The 21817-nt window shown below is 43.4% G+C and overlaps 4 protein-coding genes and 1 long non-coding RNA gene across 7 annotated transcripts in view; 3 read left to right on the forward strand and 2 right to left on the reverse strand.

Annotated features, from left to right (window-relative positions):
- LOC105456944 (heterogeneous nuclear ribonucleoprotein K) overlaps positions 1-6071 on the reverse strand; it is a 107271-nt gene extending 101200 nt beyond the window's left edge. The window contains exon 1 of the mRNA XM_011701337.1: positions 5960-6071. The gene's annotated coding sequence lies outside the window, so the exon portion shown is untranslated. The remainder of the gene's footprint in view (positions 1-5959) is intronic.
- On the forward strand, positions 5138-8614 carry LOC105456940. Of its 3 annotated transcripts, none has more exons than XM_011701328.1 (3): positions 5138-5269; positions 7901-8325; positions 8416-8614. In XM_011701328.1, exons 2-3 carry the CDS (start codon positions 7921-7923, stop codon positions 8545-8547), a joined length of 537 nt encoding a protein of 178 aa, XP_011699630.1. In that variant the 5' UTR covers positions 5138-5269; positions 7901-7920; the 3' UTR covers positions 8548-8614. The 3 variants fall into 3 exon arrangements, with proteins under 3 accessions (XP_011699630.1, XP_011699628.1, XP_011699629.1); XM_011701326.1 differs by lacking the exon at positions 5138-5269 and adding an exon at positions 7307-7425 and having other exon boundaries at positions 7882-8325; XM_011701327.1 differs by lacking the exon at positions 5138-5269 and adding an exon at positions 7307-7425.
- A 4-nt stretch (positions 8615-8618) lies between these two features.
- LOC105456946 lies at positions 8619-12101 on the reverse strand. The gene is made up of 3 exons (XM_011701339.1): positions 11835-12101; positions 9178-9384; positions 8619-9093 (listed from the first exon to the last, which is right to left on the reverse strand). The coding sequence occupies exons 1-3, from the start codon at positions 11927-11929 to the stop codon at positions 8826-8828; spliced, it is 570 nt and encodes a 189-aa protein (XP_011699641.1). The 5' UTR covers positions 11930-12101; the 3' UTR covers positions 8619-8825.
- LOC105456945 lies at positions 10787-11608 on the forward strand. Its single transcript, XR_975305.1, has 2 exons — positions 10787-11073; positions 11264-11608. It is a non-coding gene; the product is annotated as an uncharacterized LOC105456945 (long non-coding RNA).
- A 7852-nt stretch (positions 12102-19953) lies between the features above and the next one.
- LOC105456951 (pupal cuticle protein 20-like) overlaps positions 19954-21817 on the forward strand; it is a 2262-nt gene continuing 398 nt past the window's right edge. Inside the window, exons 1-3 of the mRNA XM_011701344.1 lie at positions 19954-20063; positions 20374-20659; positions 20994-21143. Coding sequence (XP_011699646.1) covers positions 20055-20063; positions 20374-20659; positions 20994-21143 — 445 coding nt within the window. The 5' untranslated portion in view covers positions 19954-20054. The remainder of the gene's footprint in view (positions 20064-20373; positions 20660-20993; positions 21144-21817) is intronic.

Consider the following 21817-nt stretch of genomic DNA (forward strand, 5'->3'; position numbering starts at 1 on the left):
CCCCCCCCCCCTCGCAAGACGGCGGCGTATACGGAACGTAATTCCACCATCCTCCCGCGCATCGTCGTGGAGCTAATTACGAGCATCGTCGCGTCGCGAAATTAGTTTACTAAAAAAGGGGGAATAAAATCTCTATTAAGAAGTAAATGTCGCGCGAGCATTTTCGCGAGAGTAGGTACTCGAGCGACTTTCGGCGCGGGATGGCGCGGTTCCGCGATGAGAATCGATAAAGATGCAAAAGTAATCGCCGTTAATTTATGCGCTGCACGTTCATTATCATGCGAATTATACATTCGAAACCACTCTGACTTTCAATGCCTCGGCACAATGAATAGCTAAATAATAGGTATAATATATGTCGCCCGGCGCAAATAGTGCGCGGCGAGTGGATGTGCTGCAATCGCGCGAGATCCGTGCTATTAATGAATTCTCGCCTGTCATTGGTAAATGCGCGCTTGATTAATATTCTTATAAGTGGAATTGTAAATAGGATAGAAGCGCGAACTGTGAAAGAACTGCCTCGCAGATGTTACGCGACCTCCGCCGAGATCTGACGTGAGGCATTTGCTTATTTATCGGAGGAGACTTAAAGAGCGACGTCGAATAAATCTAAAAAAAAAAAGAAAAAAAGAGAAGACGAGACAAAGGGGAAGCGGAACAGCGAAATGTATATAAAGCGAGAATGATTTGAACAGCTGTCGAGGTAACACCTTATCGGGCTGACTACAAAGTTCCATCCCATTTTAGCTCCGTGTCATTCGCACAAAGCGGTCTCACTTTACTTCGGCCGCCCGTTTTCCTCGGACAGATGGTTAACTAGAACGCGACGAAAGTGTGCGAATCGATGACACGTATCGTTTTACCTCGCGGCCCCTGCGCGAGGAGTCGCTGCTCGCAAAATTGTCCCGCCGCGGGGATAAAAATTCAATTAAAAGCCGGATATTTATGACTTGCGGACACGAGCGAGAGTGAGAAAATAAAATATAATCCGTCACCAGACTTGGCTTTACTGCACTTTACCGCCACTTTATTTTCTCGCAATTGCCTTATTAACACCTCGAATATCGTAAATAAGAATCGTATTACGAAGAGGGAGGAGACGCGATTGCTGTAAAATACGCGCAGTTACTCCGAATAAGTCCCGCGACGCATTGGGATTTGAATCAATTAGCGAGTAAATAATTCTCCATTTTAAGAGGAAGATAGATAGATAGATAGATAGATAGATAGAGAGGGAGAGAGAGAGAGAGAGGAAAATCGAACGTAATCAAGTGAAAAAAGATGAGGGGGAGGGGAGAAGTTGAGAATTACATGGTTAATTTATCGCTCGGCGAAACACAAGAGTTCGCTAGTTACGGAAACAAAATATCTCGTTCCACGCTCTCGCGAGGGAGTGAGGGAGACGCGAATCTACGCGCGGGCGCGGGAAGTTCTATTTTTCCGATATCTAATTAAGAGTTTTGCCATCCATCGCGCGCGAGATAGCGGAACTACCCCCCCCCCTCCTCCCTCAACCGGTCGTTTCATTGAAGTCGCGGAGTCTTTCGCAGCGAATAATATAAACCATTAATTTTCGCTCTTTTTCCGCGAAAAGCTAAAATGTCCCGAGACGTTTCCTTCCCTCGCCTCTCGAATCTATGTACCCGACAACGACGGTCCCGCGCGCGCGCGTCTGTGTATGCAGTAGTTACATCCGCTAAATAAATAATCGGGCCGGTAAGACCCGAGAATACACCTTCCCACCCTTTTAATTCAATTTAATATCCGTTCAACCGTCGAGATACTGGAGGGCTGCACCGAAATACCGCAGCGCCTAAGGGCCTCGGCCGACACGAGTGCTCCATTGCAAATTGCGATTGCAAATAATACGAATACATCCATCATCCTGCCTCTCCCTTCCTTCCAATTCCCTCCTCCTCCTCCTCCTCCATCACCACCTTCTCCTCCCTCCCGTATCGATTACGTCGCGCGTGGGAAATAATCGACGCCGACCGCGAATGACGTCGTCCTACGACGACGATCCGTTTAGCGTAAAAACACAAGCTCGCTAAGCTAGATTGTAAAATTACGCGCAACTAGGTCAATTCGCCGCCGTCCACGTGTTATTACGCGCGCGCGATGTCAGTGTTACGCCGACTGCTATACGCGCTGAAAGTGCCGGACCTGTTTTAAGTGATAAAAGTGTAATCAAGGTTGACCAGCGGCTGCGGCTGCGGTCGATCCCTTTGCATAAATCGTGAGACCAACCCGCGCGGGAGAGAGAGACTGCGAAGTAATCAAGGCTAACTGTAACTCCGCGCCGGCCGCGCGCGTTTTCTCAAGACCTAGAATCGGCGGGTATCTGCGTGTTTGAAGTAACAACACTCGGCTTGCGGCTCCAACGTTGTTCAATGCTAATCGCGGTTAACTCGCTTTCTCCGTCCTCTCGGTGTTACGTTACAGATAGAGTTAAACAAAAAACATCTCTATATAACGCGCGTTCCTTCGTGCGTTCCTGAAACCGTGCAGGTTTTTCGAGCGACGATATGATCCGACAAACCGTGCGATACACCGCGCGATCGGTGTTTCCCTCGCAATTCTCTTTCGAGCGGCATGGAAAAAAATATATATAACGTAAACCCCCTCTCCCCCCTCGACGTTAGCCTGCTCTTACACAGAGCGTTAGCTTTGTCCGCGCACCTGCTATCAGGTCTGACACTTCCTCTCCCGCCGCGAGGGAAAACAAATTCAACCTACAAAACGGGTAATAAAAAGAAACCTTGAACCATAACGATTCACAAAGAAGCACCGACCCATCGCCGCCGTCCTCCCCTTCACCCCCGTGACGCGACGGCAGCGGCGGCGGCGCCGCAGCCGCCCGCGCCGCCACCGCCGTCGTCGTCGTTGTTTTCCACCCGGCACTTAGTGGAAACAACAAAGTGCGTGTCCCAGGCACGCGCGCTCGCGTGCCGGACGGGCGTGTGAGAACGGCGTGTCGTGCGTGTGAATCCGCACGGCAGCGCGCGTGTGCCGGCGCGGCGACGCTAATGTTTGCAATCACAAGTTGGAAAGTTTTGTGATGGCAACCGCTCCGCCGGCCAGTTACCCTGGTAACGCTTTGTTGTGCCATTGTGTCGAGCGGCGGAAGGAGGGAGGGAGAGTGAACGAGCGGGCTGGGAGAAATCCACCCCCGTTCGGGCGAACCATCGCCTACCCGACCGTCCACCTCCCCCTTTGTCCCCCCCCCCTCTCACCGTCGAGAAATTGGATGAAACGGCAGAGCTACACCTCAAACCCTTATCCCCTCGATTGCCACTCGGGGACCAAACCAACTCCGGCTTGACCTAGCCCAAACTATCCATCTCTTCATCCTCTTCCCCTCTCTTCTTCACCGACCCCCCCCCCCCATACATACTTATGACGAACAAGAGGTTCATGTCCCCTCTGGACCCCGAGTCCGTTCCCCCGCGAGATCCTTCACTTTACGCAATCGTGGAATTTTGAATAGAGACGGTTGAAAGAGAGGTCGGCGAAAGACGTCGAAGTTGGTGTAAGTTGGTGTAACTCATCCCAGAGAGAATGTATAAACTGTGTCTACAAGTCCAATGGGTTTATGAATTAATTAAAAAAAATAGCCAGTTTCGACAGATAACTTATCTATATTATCCATCTTCGATAACTCGACGATTTCGTATATCCGATCGTTCCGGAATCGATCGTTGAAATTTCACACGCGTAATAAATTTACATTCGAGACGAGGCCGAGCGAGCGAGCGAACCCCAACTCGATCGAGTCTAGAGTCCAGCGGTCGTCGACGGTTCAAATTAATGTGGCATAATTATCGAATACAATTGATATCTCGAAATAGTTGATAACGTGGAATTCAGGTTATATCGCTCGAGAACGCACGTCGCTTCGCCAAGCGATTGCCGGCCGAGGTAAAAATGTCTTTCCACATCGAGCTATTAATAGAATTGTTGCCCAGCGAATTTCAGCCGTCGACGCGTATCCTAATATCAACCGGCGTGTGACACATATGTACAGATATACATAAAATATATATATATATATATATATATATAAAGTAGTACGGGTGCTAAATGTTATTCGATACAACGTAAAATTTTCCGACACAAAGTGCCGCGACCTTTCGCGACTTCCTGCAGTCTATATTTGAGAAGCGCAGATTAAATCGTAAGACCGACTTTTGACAAAAAAAAAGAATGCTATTTTTCGTCGAATTTTAAACAGGCACTATGGACTAGTCAAACCATCTCCGATCAACTTGATCGATCGATTACATTTTAATTGCCAATTGCAAAACTTAAAAAACTGTTCATCCCTAACCCTAATTTTTTAATTATTTTAATTAAACGTATTATTGGACTATTAATAAAAAAAACATTATATTTCACATAAATAAATGATAATTTGCAGAAAATAAGACAATCAGCTTCAAGTTGGTAATTTGTAAATGTATCTGACTGATCAAGTTAATCAGAGATGGTGAGACTGGCCTTATCCATTCTACGGAATCGTTACCCGATTAACGAGAATGTTGATAAGAAATAAAATGCATGAGTTCGATTTATTGTCGCGGAAACATGAATGTTTCCCTGTTTGAATATGCTAGAAATAACGTCACACTTTCCGTCCTATAAACGAGGAAATCTTTAAGAAGCTATAGATTCCGCACTGAATCACCGACTAATGGATTCGTTACGTTTGTCCGCGTCGAATGGTAAAATCATTAGCGCAGAGACAAATCCTCACGGAATTAATCCACGGACGGGGACAAATCACGTGTGGATTTGTCGACAGAAAATATTTCTCCATCGAATTATTTATTGTTGGAAATACACGTCTGTGTCGCATCGCGCTATTTCGATTCACTCTTTCCATTTCGTCTCGAGAAATTATGGGACGAACACATACAACATTAAGAAGAAATTACGATTTTCCAATGCGGATCCCGAGGAAATATATTCTCTCGGGTTCTGTATGTAGTTTAGTCGCGCACGTCATTCCGGAGCGCTTATCGCGCGAGATAACGCCGCCGCAGATATCGAGGCTCTCCTTCTCGTTGCGAATAAACAATGCGTTACGCTATATACGGATTACACGGCGTACCCCTGTACTAAACCTGCCGCGTGTTTAACGTGATACGTGTGAAAGTGGTTTGACGGTTTGCACCGAATACGGAAATATATTCGTCATTGAAAGGGAAATACACGTCTCGCGATGCGAGGATCGGGTTGCTACATTCGGCCGCGGAATAAATCGACCGAGGTATTTTATTTATTTATTCGGCATTCCGCAGCGCGACGACAAAATTCGTCCCGCGACGACGTCGCGTCGCGCTTCGGAGTCATTGAAATATCATTTGGGCATCGGTATCCCCGACGGCGAGACTTCTCTCGTCCCGAGGAAAGCGTAAAAAGATCCCGAAGTATCGACTCGGCCGTCGGAGCTTCCGCGGTCGCGTGCAACCGCTCACGCGGCGCGGCGCGGCGCCGCGCTGCGCCGCGTCGCGTCGCGTCGCATTGTCGCAGACGTATAACCTCCAAAGCCGACCGCGTATCGCTCTCCTGGCACTACGGCGGCGCGTAAACGCGCTCGGAATGTTACGTTGGAAAGAAAGAAGGAATGCGAAGATCGAGACGTCACGGATCGTCGGCGATTTGCGATCGACGCTCATGTAGCCGCGAGCGAGCGCCGAGCGGAGGGACGCGAGATCGAGCGGACACGTCGACCGCCGACGATGGCACGAAAATTACGGGTTTAATCCCCCCCTTCCCCGCACGTGGAAAGGAAAAAAAGAAGTCGGAAGCGTGTCCCTCCGCGCGGCGACGCGCCTCCGTGACGCGTGACGTCTCGTCCCGACGGCGCGCGCGATTCCGCTCTGCCTGCCTCGAAACCGGCGGCGGCGATCGGTGCGCGCGTTCGCACGCGCGACAGGAGGCGATTCTCTCGACTTACTTGGCACTTGCGTAGGCCGGCGGGCCAGGGCAGTCCGACGTGGGACGCACCGGGACGAATTCTCACGCACGAACGCGAAACGAAACTTCGGTAGGCAATCACGTCGCAATGGCGAATCGCGGGTGCGTTGCGATCACTTGGGACTCGTACGCTGCCGCCATCTCGCGGCGCCGTGCGCGCGACGCCGGGCCATTGGCGGAGCGCGGCCAATCGCGGGGCGGCGCTGTTTTACGCGGGAAACGCTCCGGCGCGGCGGACGCCATGTCGCTCGGCCGCGTTTGAATCCCGGTTGGCCGGCGTCGTTATACTCGTTATCGTACATCGTTATCGCCCGTTATCGGCGAAATAATCGCGGTGTAATTCGGCCTTCGTTCTAGATTGCGCCTTCCTGGATGTAACGCGAGATGAGTTTAAATATGCTTGCAGGAGAAAAATTAAGAGGAACAAATGTAGAAAGCGCGAAATTCAAACTAACAATCGTGCCGTTCGACGGAATAAACTCGAGAACGTTTATAGCGGATATCAGAAATTATTTGGAACAACAGATCAATGGTTGAAAAGATAATGAATTATCAAAAAAGCAATTTAATAAAATAATCATGATATATTTGTGCGTACCTGGCGATAATCGCGCGTACTCCGTTTCTCTTGGCTGCGCCACGAAAAAATGAGCATGAAGGACGATTCCAATTAATGGACTCTTTCGCGTCGTCAGTAGATCGCCGATTTCGGGATTGCGATATCGCAGCGACCGCGCGGTGTCCAACGAGTTACGACGAATATCCGATGCTTCACGAGTCCTTCGCAATTAATTGTCTTCGCGCGCGCGCGCGCGCGGTGTACTTCATTTCAAATAGCAAACCACTATATAGTGATTACGAGAAATAGCTATAGACAAGCAATAGAAACGTACGACTACTTCACGATCCGTCGCGACGCTTTCCGGTACTGAGGTTCAAGTTTCAAGAATCGCAACAATCGAGATACGAGAACTTCAGCGCGATGATTATTTGACGCGTATGGATCAAGCTAAACGTCGAAATTATTTACGCGCGATTTATAAACCATATAAAATTTTTACGTACAATTATTTATAATTTACATTTCCGAAATAATCAAAATGATAAGTAAATTGCAACTGATCATACCCGATATATGTGATTTCTGACATCGAAAAACTATATCGAAGCACGGAATGCGCGGTAGCTGCACGTCCTTTCCGTTACCGTCCATTTAGCTTGCTGCTTTCCACTTCGACCGCGGTACGCAGGAGGGCGTTAGTGCACGGTATAGAATTACGAGTTACGCTACGCTATCTTCCGCAAGATTGACCCTTTCAGCATTACGAACGCCATTATTGTCAGCTAACTTTGAATCTATATTCAAATAATTAACAATTAACGTTGAGATGGATAATGATGAATTTATTTGGAATTTTGGGGAATTTGTTAATCGACACGCGGCTGGTAATTATCTCACTTGTTTTCTTCTTTCATAAATAAAAAGCTTCGGCGTTACAAATTTTATTAATAGATATATATTAAATAATCATCTTCGTTACTTTGTTTACTTCATTATTTCTTCAGTTACTTTCCTTCAAGTATATTTTTTTTATAAAACTTAAGTGTATTTCAATCTAAATGCTTAAGATAATTTTATTCTTTGATAAAGAAAATACTTTGTTCACTTCACTATTTCTTCAGTTACTTTCCTTCAAGTATATTTTTTTTATAAAACTTAAGTGTATTTCAATGTAAATACTTAAGAAAATTTTATTCTTTGATAAAGAAAAATGCTTTGTTCACTTTACTATTTCTTCAGTTACCTTCCTTCAATTTTTTTTATAAAACTTAAGTTTATTTTAATGTAAATGCTTAAGAGAATTTTGTCCATTGATAAAAAAAAATACTTAAATTAAATAGAGATATGGTTTGTACGCAGCGTCGAGCGAAATCGACGCAATGAACGTCGACAGCGTCGATTTCAATAGCGAGCTCCGCCAAATTGAGAGGGAGATCGATCGTTGTAAGCCAACGTTGCAAGGCTACCGCGACGAATCCGAAAACATAGAAACGGAAATCTGCAACGTGAGGCAACTGCAGCGGAAAGCGCGGTTCGTGTTGAACAACGTGCGATCGGAGGAGCAGGATCTTCACGAGCGTTTCAAGAATATAAGTATAGACTACGATACGTGCGTCGAGAGGTCGGGCGGTTACGAAGATCCGAACGAGACGATCCGCGCGAAGATAAGCGAACTGACGACGCTGAGGACGAATCTGTCGGAGGACCTGGCGCAAATGAGAAGAAGAGCGGATAGTAACGCGAAGAAACTCGTCCGCGTGAAGGCCATGATCGCGGAGCAAGAAGTAAATTTTAACTCGACTCTCTAATACGTTGCCCCAATTCGCGTGAAAGCATCCTTACAATTGTTACAAAAATCTTTCGTTGTTTCGTAGGACGAGTATGCGACGCAAATTCGAAAATTGAAGGAGATATCCGAGAGCGCTTGTTCCTTTTCACCAGATATAAAAAAACGAATGGACAATATTTTGAGATGTCGGGAATTAGATGAAAGCGATGGCCATTAATAAAATACGATGCAATACAGTTTTTCGTATAAATATAAAATATTTCCATATTATGTACAAAAATATTTAAAATATTATAAATGTATAAACATAAATTTGACACATATATATGTATACACTGTATACATATATAATAAATAAACGTACTTTTCGCTTTACTTTACTTTAGTTTCAATTTTTTTATTATTGTATTTTAATAAAAATTGTTTTCAATAAAAATACCTTCTAATATATATATATACATTATATACAGCATTCTTCCAAGATTCATTTCGGAGCTATTCCTTCTCGATCGTTTTAAGACAAGTCGCCAGCTGTTCGCACGTATCGTCTAATCGTTGCAGCATGGCCGGCGCGCAATTCAGAATTCTCATCACGTTGTCGTTCGTGGCACGTATCCTCGATCTACTTTCTGCGATTGTCCTCATTAGGGCTTTGTTCTCCCTTTCCAACTCGTTCACCTGTTTCTCCAATTCCTCGGTCCCCTTTTTGATTTCGTGCGCGTCCAGCGATCTCAGATGCGAGGTTACATCCCCCGGTGGACGCCTGCAATCAGACGATGACTCTCAAGTAAGAGATTTACACGGAGCAATCACGAAAATAATTTTCCAACGAATCCCATCACCCGACCATGCGCGTTCGTTAGCAGACGTCGTGCTCTCCTCGGACAATTTGGCGATTTTGGTGAAGGCTTCCTGCAAACTGCCCTCCTTCCATATATCCTCCAGATCGTTGTTCATGCTGCTGTACAGCTCCTTTATCATGGCCTTGTGCAACTTCCGGGCGGTGCTCGGATTCGACTTGAGAATCGTGAGTATCTCGAGGAACTCATTCTCGCTGAAACGAAAAGCGTAGCAAAACGTGTTTATTATTAAGCGCGAAATATGAATGAATGTACGCCGTGTCGCCCGCGCCGTGCCGAATCAAGTGGCGCGGTAAACGCCTAATAATAGTCGTCGTGTCTCGAAATAAACACGGTCTTATCTAAGATTAACGACATCCGGAAATATAATACAGCGCGCTGCTGCGTGACAATTCGAATTATTCGCTCTATCTTGTTTCGCAGAAAGGCGGCCTTATCAATCCGGACGGCATACAATTGCTTTTACACGCATGTACGATGTGTGTACACGTATAAGAAAGAAGACACGTGCTCTCTCTTACTCCGTCGTGCTTTCCAACGCACGACCGGATGCGCGCGTTCCCCCGTACACGATGCATAGTGAGTACGTGACGACTTATCGCCGGGGATCGAATTTTTTCTTTCTTTCTTTCTTTGTCCCGACGCCACGGACAAAGAGCAGCGGCACGCCGCTCGATCACAGAGGACGGGAATCCGGATGGTTCTAATCGCGACTTCTTGCCGTGTTATAATAAGCATACAATAGTAAGATCCAATCTCCTCACTCGCAGCTTCCGACGTTTGTAAAAAAAAAAAAAAAAATAAGCCAGCTGTCGTGTTACGTTTATTTCGACGCGCGTAACATTCGCCGTGTATATTATCTACATAAAACGCCACGCTACATTAGACTCACCCGGGGTCTGGGGTCTTCACACACCGTACCTACCGTACCGTGTAAACGAATGCCTCGTTGTTTCTCGCGTGCTCAATCAGGCCGGGACTGGTGCAATTTGAAATCGATGCTACATATTTGCAATAGTCCAGACCTAACTAAGCACGCTTCCAATCCCTCCGGTACAGTCCAGTGTCGCAGGAACCATTCGCTCACCTAAGTTCAACTGAACTGACGCATTCGCATTTTCCCTCGAATCACGCGCACGGAATGACATTAACGGCCGATATAAAATAATTAAATTTCATAAACAAAGGAAATCGTTTCCTACAATTATATCGTAATGTTTAGCGTTGTTAAAAAACGAAAACGTCCACCACGAAGACGATCTGCGGCGCTTGAGTAACGAAAGAACCAACTGCCTCCGCCGCGAGACAGTACAGTATGGAGCACGCACAGCTCGTGCGTGCGGCGTGCACGACTCCGGGCGACACACAGCACACGAATGACCATCGCCCCCGCGCCGGTCACGGCGGCAGGAGAGGCCTTTGTTTCCCCGAACGCTTCGTGGAATTCCTCGAAGGTCAACTGGTGGATCCGCGCGCGGGCGAAGGGGGCCTTCCTGGAAAACGATCGCCGAGAGGGATCGCCGATTCAGCAGATCGCGGGCACCGACGACGATCGCGGCTGCGGACTCGACCAACGAAACGTACAACGACGGCCACGTGAGAGCGAGCGGCCACGGCGACTCGGGAATTAACATGCGAACCGCGGAGGCCAATGACATCGAGTAACACCGAGTGACGTTTAGGTCATTGACGATGCCGATCCCTTCCACGGCGTACGCACACATTATGTATCTTGATCTTTCCGACTGCCTGGCTACATCAATAAATCACGGAATCGGCTTCTCTCGTAAAAGACGCAGATTGCCAGGCTACACGTAGAAGACTGTGATCTTATATGAAGATCTTTGTATTTATTTATCCAAAACATAATTGTGGATTTTCAGGTATTACTGATATGTATGAAAATATGGATTTTTGCATCTTCGACACAATTTCAGTTATACAAAATATTTCTAAAATAAGAACCTAAAATTATAAATATTTGTTCGTGCATGTCTCCTTGTGCACTGATTAAAAAATCATGCACAGAGAATTCTTTATGGAATTAGATTCAAGGGATGTTTTTTTTTTCAGAACTTTTGGAATTTATATTCTATAGTAACATAACGAAGCACATCACAGAAATCTGCAACCATTTTTTTATTAATACGTTAAAAAAGAAAAATATTAGGAAAACCATTAAAAATCCTGAAGACCGTGAACGGAGATATATGCATGATTGTGAGACTGTGAGAGATCTCTTCGACCACGTGACGCACTTGACACACTTCTGATAGCGGTACTGTTATTGCGTAGGCGAATACGCGATCGAGTGATTTTTCTGTATAAGCCAGACATTGAAAGATTGGAAAGACGAGATCTTTCTTCGGCCGAATTTAAGAAAAAAGACCATAAATAAATCAAGAAGCAACGGAGAAATCTTATGAATTCTTTACATCTTTTTTTTCTTGTAGAGTCACAAAAAGTTAGCGAGACTATTAGAAGTGGTCACGATGACGTGAGCTCGCCTCGATTCCGCTCTTAACGCGAGAAGTAAAAAACGGGCGAATGACAACGGACAGATAAGAGGTTAAGTGAGCGCGCGAAGTTGCGCGCGAAACCGACAGAATGCCGGACGCACGCGTCTACGATTATCGTCACTCACCTGACAGACTCGGCTATGTTCCTCAGGCTGTTGGAGACGGCGATTCGGAAGAGACGCGCGTTGTTCGGATAATCCGCTTCCTCGTCCTCCGCCATTTCCCGGCGAGATTCCTCTTGTAACTTGTTCGCGCGGGAGAGAGGCGAGCCACGGCGTCGAGCGATGATCAACGACGCCTCATAATAACGGTTTCTGCGAAACCTCCTCGCGTCTCGACGGGAATGACGGGATTTGAATCGAGAACTGTCGAGAAGTGCGTGTCGTCTTGCGAGTTCCGCGCGCGACGTGACGATGGCGCTCGGAACGCGTCGGTCGTAGAGTTACTATAGTAACTCTAGTCGGTCGCAACAACTTCGTGTCGCTGCGCGCGTGCCGCCAATTTCACAGAGCTGCTGATCGAAAGAAATATTCTTATACCTCTATAATATCGTCCAGGGTTGGGTAGTAACTTGTTAAAAAGTTAAAAATTAAATAATAAAGTTAAATAGTTAATAACTTTTAACTTAGTTAATTTTGAACAAGTTAACAGTTAACTTCATCTATAGTTATTTTTAAACATATATAAACTCAAGATTGGGTAGTGGCTAGTTAAAAAAATAAAAGTTAATTAAAGTTAAATAATTTTAACTTAGTTAAATTTTAGGCTCTTAACTTTTAACTTAATTTAGTTACATTTTATCGGTAACTATTAATTTTTTATCTAGCTTTCTTGATATACATATAGTCTGGCCGCGGGAAGGAATCATTGTTCGACCTTCGATCTGTGGACGTTGAAAGAATTAGTCCTTTGAAATCGGTCTTCTTTCCGTGGCTCGACAGAAATAAATATAATATACTTTATTTAGAAACTTTATTTAGAAATCCTAAAATTATAAAATGAAAAAAATTTAACTTTAACTTTTTAATTACTTTTTTTTATTAACTTAACTCAATTAATTTTATTACGGACTAACTTGTATCTTAACTAAGTTAAAATTTTAAACTGTTAACTTAGTTAAAAAAAATATTAACTTACCCAACCCTGTATAAACTGTATACATATAGCTTATTTAATTTTTTTCTAAGTTAAAAATTTAAAAGCAAAAACATTTTCATATAAAGACAATTATATTTCGTTGTTATTTCATATTAACCTAATTTACAATTAAACTATTAAATTTGGTTATTTATATTGTAGTTGTTTTTCATTTACAGTAATCTTATTTTTTAAAAGTGACATTCTAATTTAATACAAATGTTTTCCAACATTAATTTTTAATTTAACTTTAGTTAATTTAATGTTAACTTTTAACTGAGTTAGTAATTATTGTTTGTTCATGCAACTTTTAACTTAACTATATTAATTTTATAAGTCATTAACTTTAATTTAATTTAATTTTAAAAAAATATTAACTTATATACCCAACTCTGATATCGTCTACATAGAAATACCGCTCGAATATTTTTGTTCATTTCATATATCGATTCGTGTAAACGTATCAACGCCTTTGACTATATAGTCAAAGATCGATCGCTGCTTTTTATGCTTTGAAAATTGAAAATGAGACATTAGAGCATCGCGGCTTAATCGTTTAAATCACACATCTTTTCAAATTGTTAATAAATATTTTTTATACCGGCAAACGCTTTAATTCGAATCCTTTCTGGTGACTGCGAGAAAGTGCAGCATTTATAAGACAATTAGATTAGCTCACAACTAATACGATTATATCACTGCATGTCCTCTCGGTTGTATTGCGTTTCTACTTAATGCCAATTTTCCGGATCAACCAGCGATCGCAGAACCGGTTTGCGATGAATGAAGTCTTCATCGCGAGCTATTTGCTAATGATTGTGGCGAAAGTTCTGGTATTGATGGAGATATCGAAAGTGCGGCACGAATAGTTAATTAGTTCTCGCTGCGATTACAGCACGTCGTATGTCAATACAATATATATATAATTGCTCTACGGCGTCTAATACGGCTAAAAGGCGCGTTCAATCGATTGATCGACCGACCGTTCCTTATATTCCATCGTACGTTTTATTAGGGAAATTCCGACAAGCTCGTACGTGCGTCACATATACGGTACAATTAGAAAAACAATTTTTAATCAATGCTTAATTAATTGCTTTTGTCAGGCAAAATATATTTTTAACTTCGCCATTTTTTTTTTAAAGATAATCGTCTCTATACATTATTCGTTTGAACTCGTGACAGCCGTCCGCACGTTTGTGAAGCAAATTCGCGTTCATAGATCTAGAGATTCTCTGCGTTCGCGCTCTCCGCACGATCTAGATCTGACTGTGGAGATGAGCGCGTTTTATGTTCGACCATTATACGTTATGGGGGCCCGCCATTGCGACGGCTGCACCCCTCGGGGTATACACGCGCTTATATGTGCGCCTAGCTGATGCCTTTCCAAAGGTCAACGATGACAGCGAAGAGGAGCTGCACCGCCTCGTAAAAGCGGTGAGCGATGTTGCGACGTGCCTCGGCTTATATTATGCAATCGGCTTTACCCGGCGGCCTGAACTATATTTTCTTTTTGCTCGGCTAACCCCGCGCTCGCGGGAAGGCTCCGCGGCTACCGAGACCAAGAGCCCGCAATGATGCGCCCATTCACTCGCCTCGCCAACGAAAAGAGGAGCAAACCCGATCGGTTTGTGTAACCACAAGCAAATATTCAAGCAGGGACCTCTCTTTCTCTCAAGAGATCATATCTGTGGAGCGAACAATAAATAATGCTTTCTTCCCTCCCCCCCCTCCACCTCTCTCTCTCACTCTCTCTCTTTCTTTGCTTCAATCGATAAGCGACATGACTATCTTGCGTGCTGATCGAAATTCCATGACACATTTTCGAATTCCAATGCGGCAAACGACACGCGATTGCGTAAGTATATAAGCGCGTTGCAGAAACCATAGCGAACGCTTTTTCTACAATTCCGTTGAATATATATAATAAATAAAAAAAATTAATCGGTAAATATTGGAATAGAATAATAGGTACGGCCTAAAAATCTGTAAATGATAATTCGAGTAGCAAAAATTGTCAGCGCAATATTAATTACGATCAATTGATCCCCAACATTGATGACGCGCTTTTAAAGTAGACGCTTTGTGTTTTATATTGACGATATATTTGCATTTAAGGTGGTTTTATCGAGCAAGTCTCAGTCAAAAGTTAGTCCCTTTATGTGACTAATAATTCAATAAGAACAAACGTAATTCAATAAAAACACTTCGCATAGACTGTACATATGCGATATGTGTGACGTTTATGTGACAACGTTACACTATCGAGTTGGCGTTGAGCGATAAAACCACCTTAATTTATAACTAATATTGGCTATATATTAATTGAGCAACATTGGCCCAATATACCTCCAATACAGGCCAATTATGTACAGTTGTGGACACATCGGTTGCAACACATTTTTTTTATAGGTTTCTAATATATATTTAATATATACATAATATATATTTTATAGAATAACTTATATTTTGCAAACGCGAACCACGATGTACTATCTTTAGTCTAGAGACAGTATAACACCAATCGTGGTCCGCATTTACAAAATATTAATGCGTTTTGAAACCTATAAAAAAGAAAGTGTTGCAACCGATGTGTCCATGACTGTACACCAATGTACCGCCAATGAATTGTGTTACTATACATAGGGTAAGAATATCCGCGACGGATAAGATCATGGCAAAAATAGTCCACTCTTCCACTGTAGATAATTTCAAATTTCCAAGATTTCAAGAATTTCCCAATAACATTCGAAATAATCGAATTTAATAATTTGTAATACAATTGAATTGTTTGATAGCTTTCAAAAGGAGAATTCGAATGGCCGTTTATTACTAATAGATCCGTGATATCCTGCGCATCGATCACCGTTCGAGAAACATCCATCATGTGCCGTGGAAGATACATATCGAGAAGGATGATCGTGGGAAGACGTTAAGCCAGCAATAAAATAATGCTAGTCTGTTTTGCAGCGAGAAAGGGTTGTGAAAATGATGAAGCTATCGGCCGCGGGGGACACAGAATATTTTTCATTTAACGACGGCGGAAGGCGTCGTGGCGACGAAAGTTAATGAAAAATTAACGCGGGGCATCCCAATTATGCGCCTCGCAAAAATGCGCACATCGAGATGAGACCCCGGTGTCGCCGGCGAGTCCGCGATCGTGACGTAACGGTGTGCGTCTTATGCGTTTTCCATTAATTCGCAACGCGGTATCGAGGCGAGCGCAAATTGGTAGGTATGTAATTAAGTTTAGCGTTTCATGTATATACGTGTGAAGAAATCGGCTCTTGTCAAACGTTCGTATACACATTTACCCTGAGGTTATTAACGGGCATTCATGTCAGCGATGTCAGAAACTCGAATGAAAAATTCACGCTTTTCAAGTTGGCAATCGGTGATATTATGATATTTGTAATGCGTGTGAATTAAATTGCTAAAGTTCAAGTCTTAATTTCTAAAACACTTATACGTAGATATTCAGCACATTTTAATAGCGAAATTAGTGGAACAATTATATTCAGGGTTGAGTAATATTTTTTAAAATTAAGTTAAGTTAAAAGTTAACATCAGTATTAAACATTTAATTTAGTTAAGGTAAAAGTTAATCCACATAATAAAATTAATTGAATTAAAAGTTAAATTAATAAAAAAAAAGTAATTGAAAAGTTAAAAGTTAAATTTTTCCATTTTACAATTTTAGGGCTTCTAAATAAAGTTCGAAATAAAGTGTATATATTTTTGTTATACGTATTTCTGTCGAGCCGCGGAAAGAAAACCGATTTCGAGGGACTTGTTTCAACATGATTCAATGCATAGAACGTTCATGAGCAGTGATTCCTTCCCACGGCCAGATTATATATTTATTATATATATTATAACTTGCCTTGATGTGCATTCTCAAATTTGAAGACACCAACGTAGATATATATTTTATCTTGGGTTTACAGTATAAGAAGTACTAAAAGTGCAATTTCAAGAAAGGTAAATTTAAAGTTAATAGTTACCGATAAAATGTAACTAAATCAAGTTAAAAGTCTAAAACTAAGTTAAGCTAAAATTATCTAACTTTTTAATTTTTAATTTAACTTTTATCTTTTTAACATAGCCATATAGGTACTAACCAACCCTGATAATGTTAAATGATGATAAAACAAATTCAGCTTTTTTTCGAATTCATATATCTTTTTATACGGTAAACATAATTAACGAGCGGAATGATATGTCGCGTCTCTAATTTGACCTAATTTGGCCTAAACTCGGTACCGCGCGCTGCGTCTGGAACGCAAGTGAAACACGAATGGCGGTATGTTTTTTTAACACCCTACGCGCGAGAAGTGCTTCACACTCTCTTCGTTTCTTCTTCTTTTTTTTTTAACGCGTCGCGGAGTTGCGTCAACACGGCAACCGGCGCGTAATAGAAAATCGCCGCGAAGAGACCGCAGTCTTTTTTTTTCTTCTTCGTCGACCTCAGCGCGACGCGGGCTCCCATTCTTTCGAAATGGTACGATCGCGTGCGCGAGGTCGTGAGGAAGAGAGCGCGCGGAGGTAGAGCACCACACACGCTCCCGGTTCTGCACAATCTCTTACGTATATATCGCTCTTCGATACCTCGGGGATTATACTTCCGCGATATGCGCTGTCGAAACCCGGTCGAGCTGCGCGCCGTCGATCGCGGGGCGATTAACGGCTGGGCTCGCACACACAATAATTGGACGCGAACCAGCTGGTACAAAGCTGTCCGCCGCGCTGTTCGAAAGGCGAAAATGTCGAATATGATTTTCGAACGAGTATGCCGTAACGCGTTTTTTCTTCCCAGAGAAAAAAAAGTCTGCATCCTGCAAGGAGCACCGTGCGGTAATCGAAGGCTGTAATATACGTGACCCTCAAAGGACGAAGCCTCTTCTGATGTGGTCGATAAGATCTGGAGGACGCTGAAATCTTTCGGATTAATCGCGAAGAGAACCGCGTCCGCCCGTTCGATCCTTCCAATTATCTCCCAACGCCGCACCGCTCGGCGCGAACAGATGCGTGCATGGAATTCGATACACTTCGAGATTCATGTTGGAACAGTTCCGAGAGAGAGAGAGAGAGATTTCTCGCGAAGAGATGAATCTCATCTCTGGCATAACACAAGCAGCAAGATAGATAAATGCACGGATTACGTGACAAAGGGATAGGATACACTCAAAGATCGCGGTAACTGCATATATGAGCTGGTCCTCCTCTTGAAGAGTAGAGTAGCGAATGCATTGTTTTGATCCGGTGTCGTCGTATCCTATTATCAAGTATTGTACAGCTCATCACGATCGCTCGCGATTCTTTGTCTCGACCATACCCCTACTGGCGTCCGACTTGCGGAATATATCTATTTAAACTCGGGAATTGGAACGCACGAATTATCGCGTTTCCTCCTAATTTCCTCTTTGTGCGCCGCTCAAGAGACTCTCACGTAACGTCGAAGCGTATAACTTCAGGCTACGATTTCTCAATATATATATATATGTATAATGTATATGGATCTCCGAAGTTCGACTGCTCTATCTCCCTGGGAATCTAGACGAGGCACGTACGCTATCTTTCTCGCCATTACGAGGCGAGCGTGATACCTATTGGGATTACGATCATCGCTTCGTCGTTCCATAACGAAAGCGAAGCGTGAGTACGGTGACCCAAAGGTGGATCGTTAACCGGCGAGTTACGTGCCGATCGGTGTAATACCTTGACGATTTCAAATGTACGGCGCTTCGGTTTACCGCGCGTAGTTCCATTTTATGGAACTGTTTACGGCCGCACCGCGTTGGAATACACGCAATTATGTGGATATGCGTAATAATATTCTCGCGATCGCGGATGCGGGCTTCGAACCGAGTTGTGGATTTATTATAGCCTTTTATAACTCCGCGTCTTACATAACCGTCGAAACTTCGGATTCCTAACCGGATCTGATTATCGCGCGCGCGCGTACATATAATATAATTATCCGAATATATCCAGCGATGGTCTAAATAAAAAGCGCGCGCGCGAGTTCTTGACGAGATAATAGCTCTCATTAATAATCGTTGCCGTAACCAGCGAGAAAGATAAACTTATACGTCACACGTGGGCACGTTTAGAGCCGCACAGGAGATCGCATCATCCCCGCGGACTGTCATCCAGGCATCCAGTTCCCGACCTAGCGCACACGTGAACGCGCGTGCATGCACAATCGCCGTGTGTGCACGCACGCACGTATCGGCCGACATGCGCTCCGAGGATGCTCTCGACGCATGATTGCGCAACGATCCCGCTCGATTGCGGAGCACGCGTTTTGCTCCCCGCAAGCCGCGGCGCGGCGGCGTCGGTGACGATGATGACGCGACGCGGCGACCCCGCGGGTATAATTCCCGCGCTGAAAGAGCCGATATAATTACAAGGGAGAAAACGCACGGCGAGAGTATGCCGGCCGCGTCATCGGCTCGGCTGCTTTTCCACGCTTTCTCGCCGCTTCCCTCCTCGTCCTCAGGATGTGCACCGAGGACAAATCGAGATAAAATCTTTTGTTTAACTTGAAAAACTTGGGAAGATTTTGATGATCAGGCTTGGCAATATCTGTTTCGTATATACAAATATTGAATTTCTTTCAATAGCATTGCTTAATCAATAATACGCGTGTTTTAAGTGGCCAATAATTGTACACTGTACTATTTCGCTTGCTTTGCTTTTGCAGCTCATTGCCTCGCTTTCATGCCAATCCCATTGGCCGACCTTCAGATCCATTCGGAGATGCCTGCCGATCTGTATCAACTGCGTTGCGCAACTACCCCTCATCCTAGCTCGACGAGGTTCATCTCGACAGATGCCTCCTCCGCCTGCACTGCCACCCCCTCCGATAGTCCTATCCCACCGTGAGTGTCTTCATCCGGCAGCTCTAAGATCTCTTCTTCTCTCTTCCTCCCCTTTCGGCACCTCTCGTCAACGAGGAGTCGTTGCGGCGAATCTTCGAGGAACGCATCACCGGGTTATCTCCAACCGTGGTACCATCCGCGGTTGCTTATTGGCGGGTGGGAGGAAGACGATCCTCGCGCGGGATCGGTATATAAGTATGCTGTATCCGACCTGGATATGTGCAGATCAATTATCATTGTCGGTTTGACGATACACGATTTGAACAGTGCGACGCAGAAATTATCGCTGGGATTTGATCGACGAGCACACGCGCAACCAGCGAGATGAGATCGGTACGAGTCGCGTATAGGATGTAGATCTCTCTGTAGTTCGTTGAAATTTGGAATGATTCTCCTATTTGATCGCGACAGTTAACCGAAAATGGGCGATCTGTCGCGCATGAATATTTTATACTTGAATGATTCTCCGAAAGCCGATACTGCGTGACTTCTGTTTCACGTACAGAATGACGCGTGTGTTAAAAAAAAAATGGAATATGTTGCATCTGTATTTGTTTGATTGCTTTCATGTGTACTATTTTGTTTTTATATTTTTATTTTTGATGTACAATTTTTGTCCCTTTATTTCGGCTTGTTTCAACAGCACGTCATAGTACTGCTGGTTATCATTGGTGCGTGCTATGCCGCAAGACTGGACCCCACTTACCTTCCGCCTAGTAGTTCCGGAAGTGCGGCTGGATCAGGATTGATTCGTCCTCCATCTGCAGGACACGGTGGAGGTGGGCCCATTAAATATAGTGGCCCAGTTGGTTTTGGTGGATCAGGTGGTGCTGGTGGTCCAAGTGGTTTTGGTGGTTTTGGTGGTCCTAGTGGTCATGGTGGGTCAGGCGGCTTTGGTCCCGGGAGTAGTGGCGGTGCTTTCGCAGGTGGTAAGTTTAAACAAGAGTATAATTAGTGAACGAGAGAAGAAAGTATAAGTTACTTTGTCTTATTGTGTTTCCATGTATCTTTTCAAAACTTGACTTCAAGACTTGAAAAAAAAAAAAGGAATCTATATCTGTATTAATCTGTATTAATCTATTTGATTAATTTCAAATGATTAATTTCCATTACGATTATTACGCGACTAAAATCAGTTCTTCCAGTTAACTAGATTTTTTTGTAGAAATATCGCATCACAATTTTCCTTGAAATCTAATTAATTTTTTCTTAAGTGCAGCTTAAATATATAATCCTTATCATTTTCGTACTTTTGTACTTTAGGCGGTGGACTGGGCGGTGGTGGTGGCCATAGTGTAGGTCAAGAGATACCCATTATTTCTTATAGCAACGACAACGCAGGTGACGGGAACTATCAATATAGTTATGAAACTGGAAATGGTATTACTGTGCAAGAAACAGGTCATCAACAAGGTAGGAGATTGCATTTCCGTTTTTTGATTAAATTATTAATTATTATAATGATTTCTGAAATGACTGTATTTTTTAAATATGACGGTATTCAGGGTTGGGTAGTGGCTAGTTACAAAGATAAAAGTTAACTGTTAAGTTAAAAAGTGAAATAATTTTAACTTAATTTAATTACATTTTAGGCTCTTAACTTTTAACTTAATTTAATTACATTTTATCGGTAACTATAATTAACTCTTGATCTAACTTTTTTACATTTTTAGTGCTTCTTGTAAACCCAAAATAAAATACATGTCTAAGTTAGTGTCTTCAAACTCAAATTTGAGAACACACATTAAGGCAATTGTAATAATATAATAAATATAGTCTGACCGCGGGAAGAAATCACTGTTCGCGGATCTCCTGTGCATTACATAAATCACGTTGGAAGAAGTCCTTCGAAATCGGTCCTCTTTCCGCGGCTCGACAGAAATAAGTATAACAAATATACATATTTTTTTAGAAACTTTAAAAACCTTAAAATTATAAAATGATTAAATTTAACTTTAACTTTTTAATTACTTTTTTTTATTAACTTAACTTTTAACTTAATTAATTTTATTATGGACTAACTTGTATCTTAACTTGTAAGTTAAATTTTTAGACTGTTAACTTAGATCGGAAGAGCACACGTCTGA

This window comes from Wasmannia auropunctata, unplaced genomic scaffold (assembly GCF_000956235.1).
Source record: "Wasmannia auropunctata unplaced genomic scaffold, wasmannia.A_1.0 LD335475.1, whole genome shotgun sequence".
NCBI classification, from domain to species: Eukaryota; Metazoa; Arthropoda; class Insecta; order Hymenoptera; family Formicidae; genus Wasmannia; species Wasmannia auropunctata.